Source organism: Solanum tuberosum, unplaced genomic scaffold (genome assembly GCF_000226075.1).
Source record: "Solanum tuberosum cultivar DM 1-3 516 R44 unplaced genomic scaffold, SolTub_3.0 scf00171, whole genome shotgun sequence".
NCBI classification, from domain to species: domain Eukaryota; kingdom Viridiplantae; phylum Streptophyta; class Magnoliopsida; order Solanales; family Solanaceae; genus Solanum; species Solanum tuberosum.
This window is the reverse complement of record NW_006239097.1, coordinates 964212-989710: the sequence shown is the minus strand read 5'-3', so window position 1 is coordinate 989710 and position 25499 is coordinate 964212. Positions and strand designations below refer to the sequence as shown.

Sequence of the window (25499 nt, the reverse complement as noted above, 5' to 3'; positions counted from 1 at the left end):
TTTAGCTTTTGGCGTTCATGGGTAGGCACATCCCTATCCTTCTCCTCATCCTTCCAATTTGGATTACGGAACCTCCATTCATGATCTCGATCTTTCCAACCTTCATCCCTACTCCAACCTTGGTTACCACCCTGCCTCAGGTAGTTTGAACGATAACCACCACCTTGGTTGGCTAGGAAATTTACCTCTTCATTATACAAGGCCTCAAACTTTGACTCATACAGATTAGCACACCCGATACCCACGGTATCGACACTTCGAGCACTAGCTCCCATGAAATTTTTAGATAAAATGTCAAGTTGTATCATGATCTTGGCTATGTTATGGTCCCTCTCTTGGTCCTTCTCCATCTGTTCCTTAGTCAACTTGAACGTAAGAGGGGAGACCTGGTCTTCACGAGTGTACCACGCCGTGTTTATGGTAGTCATGCCATCCAAGATCTGAGCCGCTATCACATAAGGTTGCTGCATCAAACCTCCCGGAGAAAGGTGGTCAGCAACACCCTTATTTACCGAGTCAAGACTCCGGTAAAAATACTGCAGCAACACGTTATCAGGCAAGCCATGAGTTGGGGCATTGAAGCACCAACTTTTTGTATTTGGCTCGCCTTCTAGACACTTGAACCTCTGAATGCTATCCCAAAGAGTCATCATCTACGAGGGAGGGAAAAATTGCACTTGAAATGCGATAACCAACTCCTCCCACGAAGTGATTGACACACATGGCAATTCAACCAGCCACTTGCACGTTTCTCCCATCAATGAGAATGGGAATAACCTCAACTGGACCGATTCTTGGGAGATATTCTTGAAGGAGAATGGTCTGCATACATCCACGAAGTTTCTAATGTGCTCATGGGGATCCTCATGAGCCAAACCACTGAAAAGCCCTTTTAGTTGCAAGAGTTACAACATAATACTCGTGATGTCGAACACCGTATTCCCTTCGGCCGGAGGCAAGCGAATGGCACCAATACCTTCCATGAGATGGGGGTCATTATTAGCATGAGGATCGTTGACATTGTTGAGGTTTCCGATGTCATATTCATGGCCTACTTGGTTGCCATTGCTTCCATTCACACTCATACTTCCTGTTTTATTACACAAACAAGAAAAACAAAACTGAAATTAAGTAAGTAGAACTATAACTAAAAAGAAAAAATTCAACTTAGCGAAAAATTCTTAAGAAACACCACTCCCCGGCAGCGCCGTCATTTTGATTTCACGTATCAGGACACTACTTCCAGTTCAAGTGCCAACGATCGTGTGTAGTAATATAACCCAACTAGTGAGTTGGGGTCGAGTCCCAAGGGAGTGGTTCGTACTCAAGAATCAATAGAAAAGTATAAATATGCTCAAGTCATTATAGCTAAAACCATTTACAAAGAAAAACATGATAAATTAAGGGTTGAGACAAGTGTCAAATATCAAAAGGGGGATTTGTAGTCAACAAGCAACTAAAAACAACAAATAATATGAGAATACGAATATGGAGACGGGATTCTTGGGATGTGATAGGATTATGGGTTAAGGTAAACAACTGGATAATTGCATTTAATAGTAAACTTTCTCTCGAACAATTTACCCCGAATCAAATTGGTTTCTCTTGAACACCAATAAGCGGCAATGAAGCATAGCCTTCGCTTTAGACCATTCACTCTCTCGAGCTGAATGTGTGGAAAAGGGTTTAGGGTTCATTCTCTCGAGCTGAACCCATGACAACCCAATACCCACAGTCCATCGATTCAACAATTTTGGTTTTAAAACCTCTCTCTCGAGCAAGCCAAAAAATGAAGTTAGGATTGTATTTGCAACTACAACCCACAACCACAATTATTGAACGAAATCACTTTTAAACAGCAAATAGACTATCAATTAGCAATACCCAGCAGTTAATTCAACCCATAATCACATAATCACACCCCAAGAATTGGGGTTTTACCTAAACATAGTAAAAAGATAGGAATTGATACCGAAATGCATTTCCATCAACTGGGTACGATTAATATTGTCTTTATAAACATCTAAGATGAAGAATCTTCAATACCCACTTCCAATTTCTAAGAAATGGAAATCTTCAAAGTTAAGGAAAAATGTCTCTCAAACTCAGTTCTCAGTTCTAAACTTCAAAAACTAAATAATAATATGATTTCCTACAAAATCTGATACTAAGCTAAAATTTAAACAAGTATTTATAGTTGTCAAAAAGTGTGCTGCGAAGGTTCAGTCGGCGCAGTTAGTTGGGATTGATGATACACTCAGCGATCCGCCCTTTGGTCATTTGTATCGCCTTTTTTCTTTTGCCTTCAGCATCCTTGAGGTCCTATAACTTTAGGCGATAAGGCACTGCATTGCAGAACTGTTCGGCGATTCGCCAACTGCTCTTTTCTATCGCCGACTTGATTTTCTCCTTCACGACTTGGTACACTGGAACATTAGGCAAGACCAAGGCCATTCGGTGACTCACCCAATGGTTTAGGCGATCCTTAGACCTTCTTTTTTCGTTCTTTCAGCTGCCTTGTTCCTTTTTGCTCAAAAGTGTCCTTGTTTTGTCCCTAAGTTCAAATACCTTAAATTCATAGATTTATATCAGTTATTGAGACAAAATATGCATTCGAGGACACTAATTCTTTTCAAATTAAGCCCTAAATAAGTCCAAATCGTGGCCTCATCAGGCCTTACCTTACTAATCCTAATGAAGAACCTAACTTCTGCTACCTAACAAGCATGAAGAAAAAAAGAGCTAGACAGAACTAAGTATTTCTGATCATCACAGAGTTTGTAATACACTCCATGATGATATTACAAATGAGGATGCTTAAAATAACGTAAAAATATGTCAATCAAGAAGAAAAGTTGAGTTACCAGCTTCAAACTTTCTATTACAAAAGCATGAATTAAAAAAGATTGATTGCCCATCAAAAGTAACTTGAAGTATTTTTCTCTTGTCTTCTTCTTCAAACCTATCCAACAATACTTGATGATTCATACCTTCTTTGTGGATTTATTGGATCTAGTTGAACCTATTGATACTGTCAAATGGTTTTGCTTTGCCTGTCGCATCGGTAGGTGCCTTGGAACAAACTCCTCAGTCATTTTACCGTCCCAACTATGTTATCTTCCATGTGTCTTCTTTTTGCTTTTGTTTCTTCCACTTGTTTGTTGCCTACGTGATATATCTCCTTCCTTACCCACTCTATCAAAGCATATGTCCAGCATATTGTCTTCCTCATCTTCATCAAGAGAATCTTCACTCGAATCCACTCTATCTTCATCAAGAGAATCCTCACCCAAATCAATTGTATTTGACACTAAGGCCCTTGACTCATTCTTCTTTGCAAGCACACATTTAGGCACAAATACGGGAGCTTCTGGACTTAATTTGTTATTCAAAGCAGGTGGTGAGACTTGTTTTCTTGGATCAAATCGTTGTCATTCGCTGTTAACCTTACTTGCTTTCCAGTAGTCTTCAATAAAGCATCAAAGTTATTCGAACATAATAGGTCTCTTGAGGCATTACCAGTATCCTGCCTCTTCTCACTATCATAAAAATTCCCAGTCGGACCCTTTTCACTACATGGAGAATTATTTTGACTAGTCGGGGAAAGGATCCGACTACTAGTTGATTTTTTTGTGTGCAACCAGTGTCCAGTTTTTAGTTGGATTCTCGTTCTCAACTTGCAAAACATGCTACCCAGAATTTTCAGCATCTTCAACATCAGATGTATCCATTAGTTTTTGTCTTGAATCAATTAACTTTTACCCTGAACCAACTCGCGGCGCATCAACCCCAACTCTTGGTGTTCCCTCTGCGTTTTACGTTGCATTAGACATCAAATTCAGCCCAACTTCTTTTGATTGCACCTCATTAGTAGCAGCTTGTTGGTTATCGCAATCACCTTTGTTTTTGGTAGTTGTTTGATTTAATATTTCTCTCTCATCGCCTTGATACTTTTCACTATCGGTAGTACCTTTTAAAGCAACTTCAATAGTATCATCAATTTGTTTGTTATTTTGATTTCTTTTCGAGATCAAACGACAACTATCTTCATCATGACCTTGGTGCTTACAATAATTGCAATACAAAGGTATATTATCATATACAATCTCCTGAAAAACCTACGATCAACTTACCAGATTTTCCATCCACAAACTGCAACCTTATACTATTTGGAAGCATTTCCATTAGATCAAGTATAACCTTGACCCTAGTAGTGCTAGGTCTTGACTTGATTTGAGTAGCTTTATCTATAGCTATTGGTTTTCCAACTGCTGATGCTATAGACAACAGAGACTTCTTTGCAAACAAATATGGAGATAACTTCGATAAAGAAATCCAAACCACAGCTAACGGCGTTTCCTCCTTCGGGTTATATCCAATGGACCATGGAAAAACCCTATATTGGTGCTCCTCTCCATTGTAGAGAAAATAATTAACTGAGCGAGATAAAGCTAGTACATAATATGCATATTGATCAAACTTCAACAAAAAAATTCTTGGAGCAAGTAAGCCAATTAAACAATTGTCCTTAGTACCAAGATGTTTCGGTAAAATTGACCTTAATACCTTCAAATTTGGCGCACCATGGGATAATTTAAACACCACTTCTTGATGTAATCCCTCTTCAATAATAAAGTATTGCCTTTCCTCCATTGAAAACGTGATAGTAGGTACTCCATGAATTATTTTGATTGATTTTACGATTATTTTTTAGTTAATTAAGGCAGATTGTTTAGGATCTATAGTATTGGAATTGAAAAGGGTGGCGTATGTGGTGGTTTGGGGTGATGGGGCGGGCTGGACAGCCTCGAAAGGAGGACGTCCAGTGGTCGTAGAAGCCATGATTGTTGTGCAGCTGCTGCCTATGTAGGAGTGACCAGAAACCCTAGGTCGGCAAATTTTCCGTCAAAAGTTCCTAGCACTCTGTAATCAAATTCTAGTTTCCGGCTATTCAACTTTTACTTTTAGGAAAAAAGAATTAATGTTGTCATATTTACCTCCAAAAGTTAGTGAAATTGACTCTTGATGAGGGAAAAGTGTCAAACAAAAATCGTATCTTTCAGCATTACCTCGAGTGTGAGAGAGGGCGGCAAGAGGAGAAGTTATCATAAATTTAGTTTACACCTAACAACATAGAATTTGAGGAAGGAAAGTTATGAACTTTGTTTCATGCATGTATATGTTCTGCCTTTAAGTTCTTCTTTTTTCATTTTGTATGATGTTGTTTACCGTAAAATGGGACAATTGAATTTCTAAGGGTGGTTTAAAGGCATAAGGATAAAATTGACCTTATAATAAAATAGATGACAACAACGGAATGATAAATGAGTGCTAGAACAATAATAAATAGTTGAACGTAGAATCTAGATTATGAGCTTGCGTTGTTGCTTAGGAACAAAGTAGCTCAAGTAAACTTGAGAAAAAAAAAGCTTTATAGTTTAAGCTTATGAAAAACTAGTTTTTCGACACGTGTGTTGCACGTGATTATCAATTTAGAAAATTTAAGCAAAGATTTGAACTATAAGCTTTGCACAATAGATATTTAGAAACATATTTCTACATCACAAGAGAAATTGTTAATAAAAACAAATAAATTTAGACTACAATAAAAATTAAACTAATACAAACTTCAACTGGCGTTATTACAAATTATATAAATCTTTCTTCATCGAAAATAATTAAATATTAAGAAATAGTAAATCAATAAAACAAAAAGGGTAATGTTTATATACTAATAATTATTTTGAAGCAAACAACCTGACAATCTAAATCACATAAGTAGCATTGAAAAATAAAGTCATTCTTTTGTCTTGAGCAGCAAAAAACAAATCATTCTCTAACTCTTGAGAAGTTCAATAATTTTTAAAAAAGATATTAAGAAGCATATAGCTACATCACAAGAGAAATTGTTAACAAAAACAAATGAATTTAGACTACATCATGTTAACTTCATATATTGGAACTTTACATACTATTGTATATACTAAGCAAAAAAATAACTATTATATCATCAAAATCATTTTCCTCTAGTACTCGAGGTTAATGAATATTTGTTCTTACGATAGAACAATTTACTTCATCAGAATAGTGGTACCTCATATTCCGCTAAACTTCAAACTCACTCAACGACAATAAAATCACAACAAAGTGTAGCATGAACAAACATTTTTTGTGTCTTATCCGAAAAGTCGTGACCTTTACAAGAAGTCACAACCCTTTGGAAAAGTCACAACCTAAGTTAGGGATATATTAATTTATACTAAAATAAAAATTGAACTAATAAAAACACCAACTGGCGTTATTATAAGTCAGATGGACTTTTATTTCGTTAAAAATACAGAAATATTAAGAAATAGTAAATCAATAAAACAAAAAAGCAATGTTTATATAGTAATAACTATTTTGAAGCAAACTTCGTGACAATCTAAATCACATAAGTAGCATTGATAAATAAAGTCATTCTCTTGTCTTGGGCACCAGAAAAACAAATCGTGACAATTCTCTAATTCTTGAGAGGTTGAATAATTTTGAAAAAAGATATTCAGAAGCATATATCTACATCAAAAGAGAAATTGTTAACAAAAGCAAATGAATTTAGACTACAATAAAAATTAAACTATTACAAACTTCAACTGGCATTATTACAAGTCATATAAAGTTTTCTTCGTCGAAAATACTTAAATATTAAGAAATAGTAATTCAATAATATAAAAAGGGAAATGTTTATATAGTAATAATTATTTTGAAGCAAACAACCTAACAATCTAAATCACATAAGTAGCATTAATAAATAAAGTCATTCTTTTGTCTTGAGCATCAAAAAACAAATCGTGACAATTCTCTAAATCTTGCGAAGTTTAATAATTTTTAATAAAGATATTCAAAAGCATATATCTACATCACAAGAAATTGTTAACAAAAACAAATGAATTTAGAGTACATTATGTTAACTTCATATATTGGAACATTACATACTACTGTGTATACTAAGAAAAAAATAAATATTATATCATCAGAATTGTTTTCCTCAAGTACCCGAGGTTAAGGAATGTACCCTCTTACGATAGAACAATTTACTTCATCAGAATAGTGGTACCTCATATTCCGCTAAACTTTGAACTCACTCAGCGACAATAAATCACACGAAATTTTTTAAAATGCAAGTAGAAGAAGAAAAGTAGAAGATTAAAAAAAAATTGTGGCTGAAAAATGAGAGGAAACCCCTCTATTTATAGTTAACAAAGGGTAGTATGAGCAAATATTTTTTGTGTCTTATCTGAAAATTCATGACCTTTCCAAGAAGTCACAATCCTTTGGAAATGTCACAACTTATTAAGAAAGTCACAACTATTTGAAAAAGTCGCAACTCTTTGGAAAAGTCATAACTCATCGAAAAATCACAACCGTTTGAAAAAAGTCACAACTTATCAGAAAAGTCACAACTCATCGAAAAAGTCACAACCTAAGTTAGGGATATTATAGTAATTTAACATTCCAGTTAGGAGTTCATGTTTTTAAGGTAATATAGATATAGATAGATTGTAAGTATTGAGTGTTAATCAGGAATTGTGGAACCCACATTATAAATGACTAGGTGAATATTTATAGAGAAACCCTAGGGTTCAATTATAAAAATCGGGTTACTTGAATAAACAAGAAAAAAATGTTAAAGGGAAAATACAAAGATTAAAGATAAGAATTGAAAGATATGTAAAATTCGAGAATAAAATTCTCAAATTTCAAAATGAAGTGCTAAGAATTTGAATTATCTTAGTATTCAAAATTAGCTAACTAAAACTAATTAAGATACTAATAAAGTCAATTCAAGAACTTAGATCAAAAGTGATGTTGACCCCTATTACGAAGAAATTAGAGACAACGATTAATATAAGACTTATTACCTTCTTTAATTACTTTAATAGAAACAAAGATACAAAGTTGAGAATTTAACTTACCTTTAAAGAATCGTTTCTTATAATGTCGTAAGATAAATTCATAGTCACCATACACAAAAGTGTAAAGAAGAGAAACCTTTCAAATAATATTAATCATGTATTTTGAAAAAAAAAATGTAGCCCTAAATATAGGAGAAACCTATTCCAGATAGCATGAGATTCAAATCCTTTTTTTAATTAGAAAACTTTTAAACTAGGAAAAATATATAAAAAAATATCAAATTTCTTCCTAAAATTAGCTAACAGGAATAAGGAGAAAATTGGCAAATTTGCACCCAAAGCCCACATGAGTCATGACTTCATCTTATATTTGGGCTCTATATTGTTGTGATTTTCAGCCATTGTTGGGTGAGAATTCAACACACTTTGGGCTGAAATTCCGCGCTCCGACAATCTGACCCCTGAATGATATTACCCTGATTCTGCTGATAGTGTTGCTTTTGGCTCTGTGGCCTGTATTGGTTTTGGTTTGGTATCCACCCCATGAGAAATTTGGGTGGTTCCTCCAATCGGGCTGATGTTATTCCTAAAATTTTGGTTTGTTGTACCTCTACTTGTGTTTCCCACAAAATATATGGATTCTGGGTTAGCTCCACACATATTTGCTGAATTATCACCTCCACAGACTTCGTTGAACAACTAAGATTGTTGAACTGGCTGCACTTGAGCTTGCACCTGCACTTGATATTTGTAGCTATCCCATGTTCTTGGCCTCAGCATAAATAAGATCACCTCCTCTATCCCATGATATAGTATTTGTAAGTTTTGAAAATTCATCTTCAAATATATGTTTGACCGTGAAATTTGATTAGATTTTGAAAATCTCGTCTTCAAATATTTTCAAGTTCCCAAAAATTAAGTCAAAACAGTGTTAGAATTTTTGAAACTTCCGTTCACAAAAACCTCAATTTGAAAAACTCAAATTTCAAATTTCAACTTTGAAATGCATGACTAAACAAGAGTTAGGTACATAAATAAAACACAACCCCTCCGGCCCTCCCCCAACCACATACACAAACCAAAATATAAATATAAAAATTTGAAACCACATTATTTCAGAGCGCAAGTATAAAATTTTGCTATTTCTCTTTTCAGCGGTCACCCTCGTTTTCCACCGACCAACATGCCACCACAAGCCAAAGTTCTTAACCTAAGCTTCATTTCAACAATGGGAACATCAAATATTAGGGACATCTTGAGTTGTTTCAGTCCCTCTTTGGACTTCTTTGCTATCAGTTCCGGTGATGGCCGTATCAAGGTAATATTTTTCGCTCAAGTGAACTTTCACTCGTATTAATTAATTCGTTTCACCATTTTTTCGTACGTGAATAATTGTAGCGAATTATACTTTTCGTATAGTTTCCGGCTATTCAACTTTTACTTTTAGGAAAAAAGAATTAATATTGTCATATTTACCTCCAAAAGTTAGTGAAAATGACTCTTGATGAGGGAAAAGTGTCAAACAAAAACCGTATCTTTCAGCATTACCTCGAGTGTGAGAGAGGGCGGCGAGGGGAGAAGTTATCGTAAATTTAGTTTACACCTAACAACTTAGAATTTGGGGAAGGAAAGTTATGAACTTTGTTTCATGCATGTATATGTTGTGCATTTTAGTTCTTCTTTTTTCATTTTGTATGATGTTGTTTACCGTAAAATGGGACAATTGAATTTCTAAGGGTTTTTTAAAGGCATACGGATAAAATTGGCCTTATAATTAAATAGATGACAATAACGGAACGATAAATGATTGCAAGAACAATAATAAATAGCTGAACGTAGAATCTAGATTATGAGCTTGTGTTGTTGCTTAGGAACAAAGTAGCTCAAGTAAACTTGAGAACAAAAAGATTTATAGTTTAAGCTTATGAAAAATTGTAAGTATTGAGTGTTAATCAGGAATTGTGGAACCCATATTATAAATGACTAGGTGAATATTTATAGAGAAACCCTAGGGTTCAATTATAAAAATTGGGTTACTTGAATAAACAAGAAAAAAATGTAAAAGGGAAAATACAATAGAATTTCTAAGGGTGGTTTAAAACCATACGGATAAAATTGATCTTATAATAAAATAGATGAAAACAATGGAACGATAAATGAGTGCAAGAACAATAATAAATATAGAATCTAGATTATGAGCCTGAGTTGTTTCTTAGAAACAATGTAGCTCAAGTAAACTTGAGAACAAAAAGCTTTATTGTTTAAACTTATGAAAAATTGTAAGTACTGAGTGTTAATCAGGAATTGTGGAACCCATATTATAAATGACTAGGTGAATATTTATAGAGAAACCCTAGGGTTCAATTATAAAAATTGGGTTACTTGAATAAACAAGAAAAAAATGTAAAAGGGAAAATACAATAGAATTTCTAAGGGTGGTTTAAAACCATACGGATAAAATTGATCTTATAATAAAATAGATGAAAACAATGGAACGATAAATGAGTGCAAGAACAATAATAAATATAGAATCTAGATTATGAGCCTGAGTTGTTTCTTAGAAACAATGTAGCTCAAGTAAACTTGAGAACAAAAAGCTTTATTGTTTAAACTTATGAAAAATTGTAAGTACTGAGTGTTAATCAGGAATTGTGGAACCCATATTATAAATGACTAGGTGAATATTTATAGAGAAACCCTAGGGTTCAATTATAAAAATCAGGTTACTTGAATAAACAATAAAAGAATGTAAAAGGGAAAATAAAAAGATTAAAGATAAGAATTGAAAAGGGAAAATACAAAGATTAAAGATAAGAATTGAAAGATATGTAAAATTTGAGAATAAAATTCTCAAATTTCAAAATGAAGTGTTAAGAACTTAAATTATTTTAGTATTCAAAATTAATACAAAGATTAAAGATAAGAATTGCAAGATATGTAAAATTTTGTATTTGTTTTGATTTGGTATCCACCCCATGAGAAATTTAGGTGGTTCCTCCAATCAGGCTGATGTTGTTCATGAAATTTTGGTTTTCTGTACCTCTACTTGTGTTTCCCACAAAATGTACGGATTCTGGGTTATCTCCACGCATATTTGCTGAATTATCACCTCCACAAACTTCGCAGAACAACTGAGATTGTTGAACTGACTACACTTGAGCTTGCACCTGCGCTTGAAGGGAATGCCATCTTTCTTCACATGGTTCATTCATTTAAACGGTTGGTGCTGATTGACTGCTTTGCAAAATTGATTCCATGTCGGGGAACTTACTACACAAGTTTAAAGCTTCCACTTAAGCAATATCATCTCTATCCATTTCATCAGGGTTGTATCTATACATGTTCATTGTCTTCGATAATGGCTACATTTTGAGAATCTTTCATTTAGTCAATCTGGATTAGTAACTGAATGATTGACATCTTTGACCCCTTATGTAGTTTCTGTAATGCAAAATGGGTACTCCGAACAATGATACCAAATCCCCTTTGCTAAGAGTTAGCAAGATTCTTCTCATGTCATATTTTATCACTATATGTTCTGAATACATTTCATTGTGCTGCTCCATTTGTGTCCTCTTCACTCTCTACCTTGTGTTAGCGTTCCTGTAGTGGTCTTCTCCTTGTAGCAACCGACATTCTATGCTTAATTTGTTTCTGCTAAAACTGGTTCCTCCTGAGGGTTTCTGTCTAGCCAGATGGGAAAATATTAGCACCAACAACTTCTCACTTGAAGATTATCTCTTGCTTGGATGACAAAAAGCTCCAAAATTTCAGGCTACCCTGTGAGTGTTACTATGTTTCTTAGACTCTCCAAAAAGTTGCCACACCTGTGTAGGATCCTCCAATGATGCACTACTTCCGGAGGATCTAACTCGCACCTGTCAACATTTTTAAGAGTCCTAGAAACATAAGAGTGGTACACATCTTTTGTTCTATTTTTGTATGCTTTCCTTTATGATGCATTTACTTCTTGATTAAGTGAAGTCAACACAACTGCAGAAGACTTCTATCTAGCCATTCTTGTGAGTTGTGAGTCATCTTATTTCTTTTCTCATTTTTTATTAGGGAGGTGTTCATGTATGGTTTTCTCTGAAGATGGGAGACATGTTCTTTCTTTTGTTATTGGTGACCGACATATAGCAGTTTGGAAGTTAGATGGTAGCGAAAAGAAATCAGCACACTGGTTTCTTGCAATGGATCACCCAGCTGTCTTTTTGGATTGTTACAACATTAAAATTTGAGATGAAAATGATGCGAGTTTTGGTGTTTTGTCCATTTCAGAAATTGGTGTTTGCTACTTATGGCATGGAAAGAGTTTTAAGAAATTTCACAATTCAAAGCCAACAAAAATATGTGCATCTTTAGATGAGAAAATACTAAAGAAACAGAAAGAAGCCACACATAAAGTTTTTCAGCAAAATTTCAATCAATCAGCCCGTCTGGTTGCTATGTAGAAACATGAGATTGTTAAATCCCGTATTTGACAATCAAATTGTTGTTCCAAATATGTATAAATTGCTATTGACAAATTTGGCATGGTGATGTAAATGTTTCTGGAATCTTCTGTCATATCAGAAAATTTTCTATCACCTCCAAAATTTTAATGCATTTTCACTTCTTTCCACACGGCTAATTTCTACCTGGTACTCCCACCCCAACTTATTTCTCTGTATTATAAGTGTTACAAAATCTGAATATTAATGATATAGATAATACAACTGAATTTTAGGGATTTGAATATTTAGTCATCATAGTTAGTTTGTTCTCTTCATGTATTTATATCCTTGTTCTCTTTGAGTAATATACAAATTATTCTTCATACCTTATGAATGACATGGTATCAGAGCCAAGTTAAGGTTTTGTTTCTTTTCTTCTTTTTTTCTCTGCTTTGGGTCCTCATCCATGAGTTACTAGTTTCCCTCACCTTCGGTAAAGGGCGAAGATCTTTTAGACATTTTTTTTCTTTTGTAGACTGGATTTCGATTATTTCATAGTCTTATTTGGCATCTGTGCAGATCTGCAATTTCTTAATTGCAACATCAGTTTACTCTATTCACTCTTCCAGTTGTTGTGTTGGATCCACTGCTGCTCCAGTCCCTATTTGTCTCTGTTGCTTCAATATTTTGTACCAAGGTCTGCTTTGATTTTTTGTTTATCTATTTCTGGTTGGGTTTGTTGGTTTCAATTGTTTTCCAGCATTTGGAGTTGTTTAATTTGGGAGCGTTCTGTGGGAAAGCTCTCTGTGAGAGTTTATTTGGTTTGGGAATTGATATTACTATATTTTGTGTTTAAATCACTATTCAAGCCTTGTCATGGTCCGTATGAAATTTTATTATTTTCAATTGTCTTGGACAAAAATAAGTTCAATCCATTGAATTCATGTCTTCAAGAGTAACATTATCTTCACCCCACGGAAACACAAAAGTGTCAACTCTCAAAACACCACCTTTCTACCAACCCAAAAATCAAATTTTGATCCATCTGGATTCTATACACTGAACTCTTGATAGCTCCGTAAATTCTTGCAGCTTTCCATACAGGGTGATCGATAGCCTCCATTGTTTCAACCCATTCTTTCAATTTCATTTAAAGTCTCCTTACATGGTTGCAATTGATGAAGGGGTCAACAAATGAAATGGAAAGAATAGGCTGAAACAATGGAGGCTATCCATCACCCTATATGGAAAGCTGTAGAATTTACGGAGCTCTCAAGAACTCAGTGTAGAGAGTCCAGACGAATAAAAATTTGATTTTTGGGTTGCTAGAAAGGTGGTGTTCTGAGACTAACACTTTTGTGTTTCTGTGGGGTGAAGATACTATTACTCTTGAAGACATGAATTCAATGGATTTAACCTATAGGTCCCTTTCTGCATTCACTATGCACATCTATACAATTTTATGCCATATTAATTACTAAAGAAAAATTGTCCTAAAGCTTGAGATAATAGTCGTCCTGTGCCATTATGTTGTTTTATATCTATTCTTCCCCCTTTGCGTAATCTTTTAGCTCCAAATTTTGTATGATTTGGGTGTTTATTAGATATGCATAGCTATAAGTGATGTTTGAGATGTTTCAACATATTTTTCTTACTGAGACAATGTCATGGAGTTACATTTGATAAATTGGAGTGCAACTTGTTTACTTTTTCGATCATCTATTTCTTTTGGAAGGAAGGAAAAATTGTTATTTGCTTTAACATTTTAAAGGTTAAGAATCATAAAGATTTGAGGCAATTTTTTTTCCTGTGAGGGACAGTCTGTACCATCATAAAATATGATGGCAATTTGCATTGTGATACTAGTGTGTCCTAACATTTCTTTTTTGCATTGAACAGTTACCACCCTCGATCGTGCAAATGTTGAGGGGGCTTCACTTCCCTTGCCTAAGATTCTTGATCAGGTTGATGTCAAGACTGAAATTAAGTCCAATGTTTGCAATGGTATCACTTAACATTGGCCCAAACTTTGTGATCACTTGGTTTTGTTGACACACTGTTCTTTTGTGTCTGTAGTCTGTACTATATCCAACACCTTGTTTTTGAACTTGCGGTGGTTGCTTATTTTGATTGCAAGACAATTTGCCATTTCCCTAAGAAGAAGAATCTTATAGATTAGAACTACAAATAAAACTAGTTACTCCATGCTGGATTTGTTCCTAGATTAAAGCAAACTGTAATTTGAGATTCTCTGTTGCTATCAGATCCCTATATTGGGGCTATTCATCATTTTTGGAGCTTGTGATCCATGCTTTGACACTGGTACATCCTTTTTAATCAGTGCTCCGACTCTAGTGCTTTTGTGTTGAATGTTATATTTTTCATCTCAAATGTGTGAAGGAACTTTTTTCACTTCTCATCGCTACTTTACTACCAGTGAAAGTGCAAATTACGTGACCAGATGAGAATTCATTAGAAATTTGGAGTTCACTATCACTAGTTATTGTTCTCTTGTCAAGAGAGAGGAAATCTAGTCACGAGTTGAAAAACAAAAGTCTATTTCCCAAAAATTGTGCACCATTACTTCGTAATGCCTAGGTGAAAGTCCTTGGGTTTATAGGTCTGGTTGTATAAATTCCACCCATTCGGGGCCTTAACATGTTGATTTATATAGTGTTCTAGGAGTAGGAGCTCGAATGGAACAATACCAAATAGGGAATGAAATAGATTCCCATCAAAGATGTGATGATAGATCTTATATACAAAACTCTAGATCGAGCCTGAGATCTTTTTGGAAAGGGGAAGATCTAAGATAGGCGACCAACCTTCTGGAGAGAGCGATGTGCATAGACCAGGTGAGTAGTGATGCAACTCCGTGGACCACTTGTCGGGCATGACAGGTGGTGGTATCATACCCTTCTCAAAGGAACCGTACATGACACTCTCGCTTCATACAACTTCATTTTGAAAGTAGGTCTTTCCCTTTCCTTTGACCAATGGGTCCTCAAACCTTTATGATTTCGTGCCGAACCACGCGTCCATCTTCGAACTTCCCATTACATGAGATCCATGCCTCACTATTTCCATTTTGTAGGTCACGCCTTAACCTCGTTAGAAAGAAGAGTTGGCTAGCTACCAACATATCTTTTACATCACCGGACACCCGTGGTCGTCCGTCTTCGGTTTGCCGGTCAATAAGATCTCTGAGATCGACCAGCTAGCTGGGCTGGTTTGGCTATTCTATTGTATTGAGAAGGAGTCAATTGTCTACATGAGTCACCTTCTTCTAGGCTTTGCTAGACGGTACGTCATTTTCGTTCAATTATATATAGGCCGGAGTTTACAGATTATTAGATTTTAACTTTTCTATGTTTATTCTTTTCTCTCCAAAACACTGTTAGAATAGGAACAAGAGCAAGAATAGTCCTACTTGGGAAAGGATTACTATATAGAATTTTACTTGGCATCCAAGGGTATGGCCTAGTGGTCAATGAAGTGGTTGAGAACCCTAGGTTGGTTGAAAGAGTTACCTGATACATGTTGCTGGTGGAAGGTAGAAGGTATCATGTGGAATTAGTCGAGATGCACGAAAGCTAGTCTGAACACCACGGTTATAAAAAAAAATAGAACCCTACTGGAAAAGGATTGTAATGTAGTTTTCTAGTTGGGAAAGGAATCTAATGTAGTATCTATAAATAGGGTCTTAATGTAATAATATAGATACACAATTCAATAATATTTTACTCCAATATTTCTCACATTGTAACGAACCTTCTATGATTCTGGTAGAGAATCAAAGAGCTTTCGTTGTTGGCAGGCGGTGGCGGCTATGAACAATATATGTCGTCCATTTGGCCAATGGTTATGTAAACAAAAGTAGGGCCAAAGATAAATGCATGAACCCCATTTTTAGGGGAAGAAAACTTAGCCATACAAATCACCATGCGTCAATTTCTGGTGACTTTCTAGGGTAGGGTTCTTGTTTATGCTATGTGGACTACTCATTTGCATCAGCCAGGCATCCTGATGGCCTAACATTTGTAACTCAGAAATAAGATAAATCATGCGGTATATAGGATATTCGAAACTTGTCCAACTCAATCACTCTTTTGAAGGGTAACCTTGGAGCTATTCGGTCAATCCGCTACACGTCTGATGGCAGATTTATGGGTATGGCAGAGCCTGTAGAATTTTTCCATATTTTTTTATGTAAAATGTGGATTTGAGGTGGACAAGAAATTGATTTCTTCGATGAGATATCAAGAGTGTCTTTTAGTCCTAATATAAAGTCCCTTATCATTGGCGTGTGGAATCGCACACTTAGTATCCTCCTTGAGTTTGGGCAACGACACAACTATTCATGCTTTGATTTAATAATATGAGCACTCTAAAGGTAGAAGTGTATTATATTTAGGTTCATATTTGTTTTATCATGCTATTTGTAAGCTAGACGATCTCCGGTCATTTGAACGATAAAACTGAGTGTAGTCTCCTTTATAGCAAAAACCACTTACTTGCAAATGGATTAGTGTATAAAATCCTACATGGCACCCAAGGGTGTGGCCTAGGGTCAATGAAGTGGTTGAGAACCCTAGGTCTCAGGTTCAAAACTTAGCAGAAACAAATACACTAGGTGATTTTTCCCATTTGTCTGAGCCCTGGTACATAGAGTTACTTGATACCTGTTGTTGGGGGGAGGTGGTAGGTATCCCGTGGATTTGGTCGAAGTGCTAGAAAGCGGGTCGGAACATAACAGTCATAAAATAAAAATAAAAATAAAAATATAAAATCATACTTGGAAAAGTATTGTACTGTAGTGTCCTAGTTGAAAAAAGAGTCTAATGTAATATCTATCTATAAATAAGGTCTTAATGTAATAATGTAGGTATACAATTCAATAATATTTTCTCCAATATTTCTCATATTGTATCAGAGCTTCTACGATCCTGGTAGAGAATCAAAGAGCTTGCGTTGCTGACAAGCGGCTATGACCAATATATGTCGCTCATCTGGCCAATGGTTATGTTAACAAAAGTAGAGCCAATGATATCTTCATGAACCCCATATTCAAGGGAAGGAAACCCAGGTAGACAAATCACCGTGCTTCAGTTTTTGGTGACTTTCTAGGATAGGTGCTTGTTTATACTATGATTTCCATATTATACACAAAAAATGTGGACAAATTTTACAGGCTCTATCATACCCATAGATCTGCCAACGTGTAGTGGATTGGCCGAATAGCTCCAAAGTTACCCTTCAAAGTAGTGACTGACTTGGACAAGTTCTGAATATTCCATATTTTGCACGCTTTATCTTGGTTCCCAATTGCAAATGTTAGGCGATTAGGATGCCACGCTGATGCAAATGATTAGTCCACATGTCCACACAAAAGAGAAACAACCTTTCCATTCTTGGAGTCAACCAAAAAACCTATTGTGATCAACGGGCAAAAAAAGGCATCCTAAATTTTTTCCCCAAGATCATTTAGTTGGAGTGTAACATGTCCCATCAACAAGGAGATGATGTTGATTACGTAGTAAATGGATATGAAATGGAAGAACTAGATGATTTTATAGATGAGTTCCAAGGCGTAGACTTGGGTGGCTTTGATTCGGATGTAGGTGAGTTGCAAGGCATAAACTTGGATGACTTTGATTTGGATGTAGATGAGTTCCTAAGCATAGACTTAGGTGGCTTTGATTCAGATGCAGATGAGTTGTTGATGTAAGATATTTTGGTTGTTGATGTAAGGAAGGGCAAAGATATTCAAGGGATCGCTTGGGAAAGGGTTACCATAACCAAAGAGACAACTAGGCAAAGAAAATTACAATGCTATCAGAACTATGAAAATATTCCTCAATCTGGTGAGACATCAGAAAAGGAGTGCAAAACTATAAAGAAATACGGTTTATAATATGATTTCAGATGGAATGCATGACCCATTACAACAACATTATCTCTCCCCAACTGAGGAATTTGGTCTGAGCATCTTCAAACATTGATGTGTACCTGATGTCTCTTTTTTCAGTCATTCATTGGTCATCATTGACCTGTGCAAAAACTGAAACTGTCAATTTATCTGAGCATGTAGCATCACTTGAGAAACATCCTAAAAATCTTTCAGAGGGATTTATGGAGACCCAAGTAAACACTTTTGCTGTGGCAGATAAGTTGCTTGTTGCTTGTGGATTGCAAGGGGAACTAATCATCAAGTATTTAGATAAGCCTAGAGTTTGCTTTTGTTCTCGGCCGACGTATGACAATGATTCCATTGCCACTGCTATCGAGATCACTAATACTATCAGTGGTGCAATTTTATAGCTTCAAATAATGATTCTGGAGTTAGAGATTTTGATTTTGAGAAATTTCAACTATCTAACCAATTCCAATTTCCCTGGCCAGTGATGCCATCCTAGAGTTCGAGATTGCCATCAGGGCTGAGTGATGTATAATTCACTGGCTAGGGAAAATGGAAATGGTTAGATAGTTGAAATTTCTCTAACTCCAGAATCATAATTTGAAGCTATAAAATAAAGTGCACCACTGGCATTGTCGTTGACTCAATAGTAGTGGTAATGTCATCATCGGCATACATCGGCGAGAACAAAAGAAAACTCCAAGCTTATCTAAATACTTGATGATAAGTTCTCCGTGTAATCCACTAGTAACAAGCAACTTATCTTACACAACAAGACTGCTAACTCGGGTCTCCATAAATCCCTCTGAAAGGCTTTCACGATGTTTCTCGAGTGGCACTACATGCCTTGATGAATTGAGATTTTAAGTTTTCACGCAGGCCAATGAATGATAGAAAAATGAGATATCAGGTGCACATCATGATTAGAAAGTGCCCAAACCAAATTCCTCAGCTAGGGTAAGAGAACGTTGATGTAACCGATCTTGCATTTCATCTGAAATCATAGTATAAACCGTTTTTCTTTGTGGTTTTGCACTCCTTTTCTGATATCTCACTAGATTGAGGAATATTTTCATAGTTATGATAGGGTTGTAGTTTTCTTTGCCTACTCCCTGGTTGTGGTAACTCTTTTCCAAGGGGTCCCTTGAATATCTTTTCCCTTCCTTACCTCAACAGCCGAAATATCTTGCATTTTTCTATTCATATAGTCATACTCATCTACATCCGAATCAAAACCACCTAAGTCTACACTTAGGAACTCATCTACATCCAAATCGAAGTCATTTAAGTTTATGCCTTACAACTCATCTACATCTGAATCAAAGCCACCCAAGTCTTTGCCTTGGAACTCATCAATAAAATCATCTAGTTCTTTCATTTCATATTCATCTGCTATGTAATCAACATCATCTCTTTGTTGATGGTATATGTTACACTCCAACTAAATGATCTTAGGGCGAAAATTCATATTAATCCAAGTATCAGTTTTACGGGGAAATCTCAGTTTTAACCCCACCTAATTTGTATCATCTGTATGGATTTCTTGCTGCCCTTGTCTGTTCTTAATTGACTCCACATGGAATTATTCCATTGTGCAAGGAATTTTACAACATTGGGAAAATAAGTTGGCATGTGTAAGTTTTAGATGAGCAATTTTTTTTCTCCGAAGAAGGTGCTGTTATCTGGTAATTGCTGTCTGCATTTCCCTGCCTAAAGAAATATGTTCAGAAGGATAAGTAATTGCATAAAGCCGATAATAGGTTGAGTCATTCAATGGGAATTAATTTATAAAACTTGTTATGCAAAGATTACAGAAGTACCAAATTCCTTTATTTCTCCATTTCAACTTTCTGTACTTTGGCAGAAAATGATGATTAACTTTCAAGCATAAAGGATGGCTAACGGTAAAGCTGAGGAATAAATTCCAAGAATAAAGTAGATTTATTAGTATTCTTCTTCAGGAAATGAATGCAAGGTGGTCTGAATTAGCCTTGTAGAGGTGGAGTGGGGGATATATTCCCTTTTCCTTTTGAAGTCAAGAATCTCATTTCTCTCAACATTTACAAAATGTTTGCTTTATTTTTGTTTATTGAGAGTTACTTTACGAATCATCTGGAATTAGTTAGGCATCTTTCTTTCATACAGGTGAAACAAAAAAATTACTTGCTTCCCTTGGAACCCATTTTGCTCACCCTTCCTATGCTATTGTGCATGCATTTGGATTTTCATCACTGAATACTGAGCTGATTGTTCCATTGCTGTTGTTTCCATAGTGATAGTCCTCAGAGTAATGCTCTGGCCTAGTATATTGTGTGTATCTTGGTGGTGACCTGATGTATTCATATCCAGTCACATAGGGTGATGGCTGATAGCTATTGTAGCTGTGAGTCGCATAAACCGGTGGTTGACCTGGTGGTGGCACCTCAGGTCTGAATTCTGGACCGATAGGACGAGTGTGATTATTTCTGAAACTAGAGTCTCCTTGTGGTTGACCTGGTGGTGGCATCTCAGGTCTGAATTCTGGACCGATAGGACGAGTGTGATTATTTCTGAAACCAGAGTCTCCTTGGGGAGGCTCATGGATCATGCTCTGGCCATAGTGATATCTGTAACTATGGTCCCTAGGAGGCTCATAGCTCATGCTCTGACCATAGTTGTATCTGTTGTAGCCATGGTCCCTGGGTGCCTCTTGGCTCATACTCTGACCATAGTTGTATCTGCTGAAACGATGGTCCCGGGGTGGCTCATGGATCACATTCTGACCATAGTTGTATCGGTATCCGTGATCCCTAGGTGGCTCAGGACTACTCATTCCCTGGCTAAAGTTGTATCTGTAACCATAGTCTGGTGGATAGTGGTAAATTACATGAACCTCTTCAACATCTCTTGGTTTAGAGGGTTGGCCTGATTGGGTTTTGGCGTTGTCAGCAACCTCATGTGTTTGTTTCTCCTCTGCTGGTTGATTTTCTTGTGTTGGTGGATCTTTTGGCGGTTCGTGGGGTGGCTCTTCAGCTGGTGGAGCTTCTGTTGGAGGATTGCTGGATTCAGGGGTGGGTGCTTCACTCTCAGCTGGTTCAGCTTCCTCTGGCTCTGTTGGAGGGTCTGCTTGTTCTATGTGGGAACAAACAATGGCACTCTTTCTTGTCTTCTTAATCGCCTTCACTATTTTCTCAGGATCTGCCGATCCTACTATAGTAATCTTTTGCTGAGGAAAATCTATATAAAGATCATGAATACCTGTAGAAATACGCATAGATTATCATAACATGTTCAAGAGGAGATCAAGAAAGAATTAGCACTGAATTAGTACTTCATGCATCACTTACTCACCATGGACGCTATGTAGAGCCTTCTTGATCTTTTGCACACAACCATTGCAGTCCATTCTCACCTGTATCTCTGTGACTCTAGATTTCTGCATGAAAAAGCATAAACATAATTAAAAAAACAATATGCTCCACATGAATATGATGTTCGATTTCTCCAAAGACTTGTCGATATGGAAGTAGAAGCAAGGCTTACCTCCATCTGTTGAGCCATTTCTGGAAAAAGAGGGGAAGAAAGAGAGATGAATGTATAGAGAGATTAAATGTTGAGAATGGAGGGAATCAATATATGGATGGCATCATTTTGTGCATGGAAAGGAATATTTAAAAGGCATGAAGTTGTGGGACAGGAAAAGAATCTCCTTTTCAAGGGAGAGTTTTTGCTTCTTGGTTAACTTTAACAAGTCATAATCATCTATAGCTAAGTGGAAAAAAAGAAAAGAAGTCCCCACCACCAAAAATTTTGCTTATTTCTGGACCCTAGACTGTTTTGGTGAGCCAAGGGAATTTTTGCTTTTAAGCACTACATATATATATATATATATAACCATATACAATTGCCAGTTTCTTTTTTTAAGTGCTAAGGGATGATTATCTAAAGCTGACCATAGAAAGAAGGATTAAAAAGTTAGAGAAAGTACCACCAAAGGATGGGGTGTAGTAGATGAAGCTGCTACTCTCTTAACCTTAACCAGAGGTCTTGGGTTCGAGCCATGGGTATGGAAAAATCCTTGGTAAGGAGTGCTTCTCTCCGAATGGAGCCCTACATGGCGTGAATTTGAAATAGTCAAGCTCTAATGCAGGTACCAGACACTGGGTGGGAAACAAAAAGTTATATCATCACCTAGTGTTTAGGTAATGCTTGATGGTCAAACAATATGAAAGTAACTTTAGAGGTGAAAGAGGGATATCCACACATGAAGAATCCTTTTGTTACAAGTAAAGAACCCTCCAAAAACAATATCAGTCCCCCTCCAAAAAAGAGTCTTTTCTGTTTGTATTGAGCTACTACTCATTGTTGTTCCTCAAAGCATAATCCATCGTCATATATGGTGTAAACTGATTGAGACAAAACGTGCTTATAAAAACTTATGCTCGCCAGCAAAAACAAAGACAAAGGAAGGCGTAGTGATCAATGAAATGCTTCCGGGAGTTGAAAAGAAGCATAGATCCGAAGATTCGGTTACAACAAATTATTTTAGATGCAGGGTGTGTTGTATGTTCTGCTCTTGCTAAATGATTGTCAATACAAAGCACAACATACAACTATAAAAATGTTCAATTTAAGAAACCCTGCTAAATATAACTAGAAGATGTTTATGATATGAACATGCAATGTTCTATGGAAACATCACATCACACTTTTAAGGTAAATGTTTTGCTAGTGAAATTGTTTTCCCATAAATATTGTTTGACACGAAACCGTACTAATTTACTAAAGTATTAAATTGAAGTGAGAATATAAATTAGTTAACCGTAATCAAATGAGAAAATATGTATAAATGACACGTATATATTCGTTGTTGATGTAGCAATGATAATAATGTGAACACGGACTGGTTGGGTTGAGTGAGAATATAAATAAAGTAATCATAATCAAGTGAGAATAAATATATATTTATGAAAGACATGTAGTTCATTTTTCTCGTTTTAATTACTAGACTTAGAATTGAATCGTCTGGTAGCTGGATAAGAAATAAATTGTTCATGTATGAAATTAATATAGTGTTTTAACTTATCCAATTGGAAGCTTGGTGTTGTATTTACTGTGACTGTTGGGTTTTAGCAAGGTGTGAAAGGAAATAAGAAGAGAAAATGGAAATGTGGGGAAACCAATTTTGGAGGGAAAATGAAAAGTCATTGCAAATTGCAAATGAAAAGTCATTTCTCCCATAATCAAACCATGTTGTCAAATGGATTTAAGATCAATGAATGTGATAAATGTGTCTACATTAATGACACTCCAAATCAGGAGGTCATTGCATGTCTATATGTGGATGACATGCTGCTAATGAGCCAAGACATTGCTAATGTAAAACTACTAAGCGTATGCTCGCTAGTAAGTTAGATACGAAAGATTTAGGAGTTGCCGATTTAATATTGGGAAACACTTCCTTTAGTTCTTAAAGGGTTAAGAAGAAGGTGCCCCCTCACGCTGTCGTCGTCGCTCGCTCGGCTTCGGATTAGGCAAATGATTTGATTGATAATATTTTTTGGTCAAAATTTATTTAATCAATCTCATTAATTGATTTCCTTTCTCTTATAAATTAATTCAAAATGTTAGTTAATTAACAGAATTAATTTTGCATAACGAAAATTATTTGAAATTCACGTGTAACGATAAAAACGTTCTGAAGGGACTTGTTCCTTCCGAAAAGGCGTTACTTTTCCCAAAAAAGACACAACGTTCTGGAAAGACACCATTGTCTGAATAGACGCATTCCTTGCTGCAAATGGCTATAAATAAGAGGTCTTTTTTGTTTTTCATTGACTGAAAATGTTTCCTCTCTGCATACATTTTCTTACATAAACAAATTGTCGATCAACTGAGTCTATGTGTGCTCTCGTTACTGTTCTTGCGTTCGCTGAAATTATTGAAGTTTGAGGTACCGCTACTTCTCTAATAGGTTAATCTATTTTATCTTGGGAGGAATTAATCTGCAACCTCGGGTACTTGAGGGGATTAAATTTCTTAAGGAAACACAGTGGGTTCTGTGGACTCGGATTATTATTTCTATCTGTTTCATCTATTTTTCTGTTTCTGTTTTGCTAACCTTAATACAGGAGATAACAAGCTTAAGAAATTTAATAGTTTCTGTATTTGAGGTTTCTGGAGATTAAAACCTTTCTGGTTTTCTACTCAGTTTGAATTTTTAAAATTCATTCGATTAACGATTAAAAGAACATAAAAAATTTATCGTTAAATCAAAAATAGGCTATGTAAGGATTTATTCTTTACTGTTAGTATTTCACATACTAAAATTGTCTGCCATTTGTGACAGAAAAATGACAAATTCAAGTCAAGTAAATGTTGGAAGAGTAAGTGCTGCAACAACATCAGTGAGTGCTGCAACAACATCGGTTGCACACAATCGTTCAACTGTTGCCCTTGCATCGGCTGAGAAATCTGCAAAGTTTTCTAGAGTCGACTTTAAGAGATGGCAGCAGAACATGTTCTTCTATCTAACTACGTTGAGTCTGCAGAGGTTCATTAATGAGAATGTTCCTGTTATGTCGGATGAAACTCCGGCCGAAGAATGATTCTTGGTGACAGAAGCATGGACACATTCAGATTTTTTGTGTAAAAATTATATTCTGAGTGGCCTGCAAGATGATCTGTACAATGTGTACAGTAGTGTCAAGACCTCAAAAGAACTCTGGGATGCTTTAGAAAAAAAGTACAAAACAGAGGATGCCGAAATGAAGAAGTTCATTGTGGCAAAGTTTTTTGAGTATAAGATGATAGACAATAAGACCGTCGTCACCCAAGTTCAAGAACTGCAGGTCATAATCCATGATCTCTGAAGGTATAAATTTATTTAATACCTATGTTGAAAATATTAAGTCTACTCTTAATACTCACATAATCTTTAATGTAGGATTGACTGTAAATGATATTTTTCAAGTGGCGGCCATTATTGAGAAGTTACCTCCGTTGTGGAAAGACTTGAAAAACTACTTGAAACATAAACGCAAGGAGATGACTGTTGAAGATCTCATGGTAAGGCTGAGAATCGAAGAGGACAACAAGGCCGCAGAAAAGAGGTCACGTGGTAATTCAACAATATCTGGAGTAAATATTGTTGAAGAAGATCCCACAAAATCAAAGAAAAGAAAGAAAGCATATGGTCCAAAGAGCAATCCTCCTAAGAAGAAATTCAATGGAAGCTGCTTCAACTGTGGCAAACGTGGTCATAAGGCTACT

General features: G+C 35.8%; 1 protein-coding gene and 2 pseudogenes across 2 annotated transcripts; 1 reads left to right on the top strand and 2 right to left on the bottom strand.

Moving 5' to 3' along the window:
* Nucleotides 1-17831: 17831 nt before the first annotated feature.
* LOC102604089 (uncharacterized) lies at nt 17832-18747 on the top strand (annotated as a pseudogene).
* A 94-nt stretch (nt 18748-18841) lies between these two features.
* LOC102603752 (uncharacterized) lies at nt 18842-20431 on the bottom strand (annotated as a pseudogene).
* On the bottom strand, nt 20057-21854 carry LOC102599182 (early nodulin-75). Of its 2 annotated transcripts, XM_006354230.2 has the most exons (3): nt 21771-21854; nt 21579-21663; nt 20057-21485 (listed from the first exon to the last, which is right to left on the bottom strand). In XM_006354230.2, exons 1-3 carry the CDS (start codon nt 21786-21788, stop codon nt 20446-20448), a joined length of 1143 nt encoding a protein of 380 aa, XP_006354292.1. In that variant the 5' UTR covers nt 21789-21854; the 3' UTR covers nt 20057-20445. The 2 variants fall into 2 exon arrangements, with proteins under 2 accessions (XP_006354292.1, XP_015167247.1); XM_015311761.1 differs by lacking the exon at nt 21771-21854 and having other exon boundaries at nt 21579-21669.
* Nucleotides 21855-25499: the final 3645 nt, after the last annotated feature.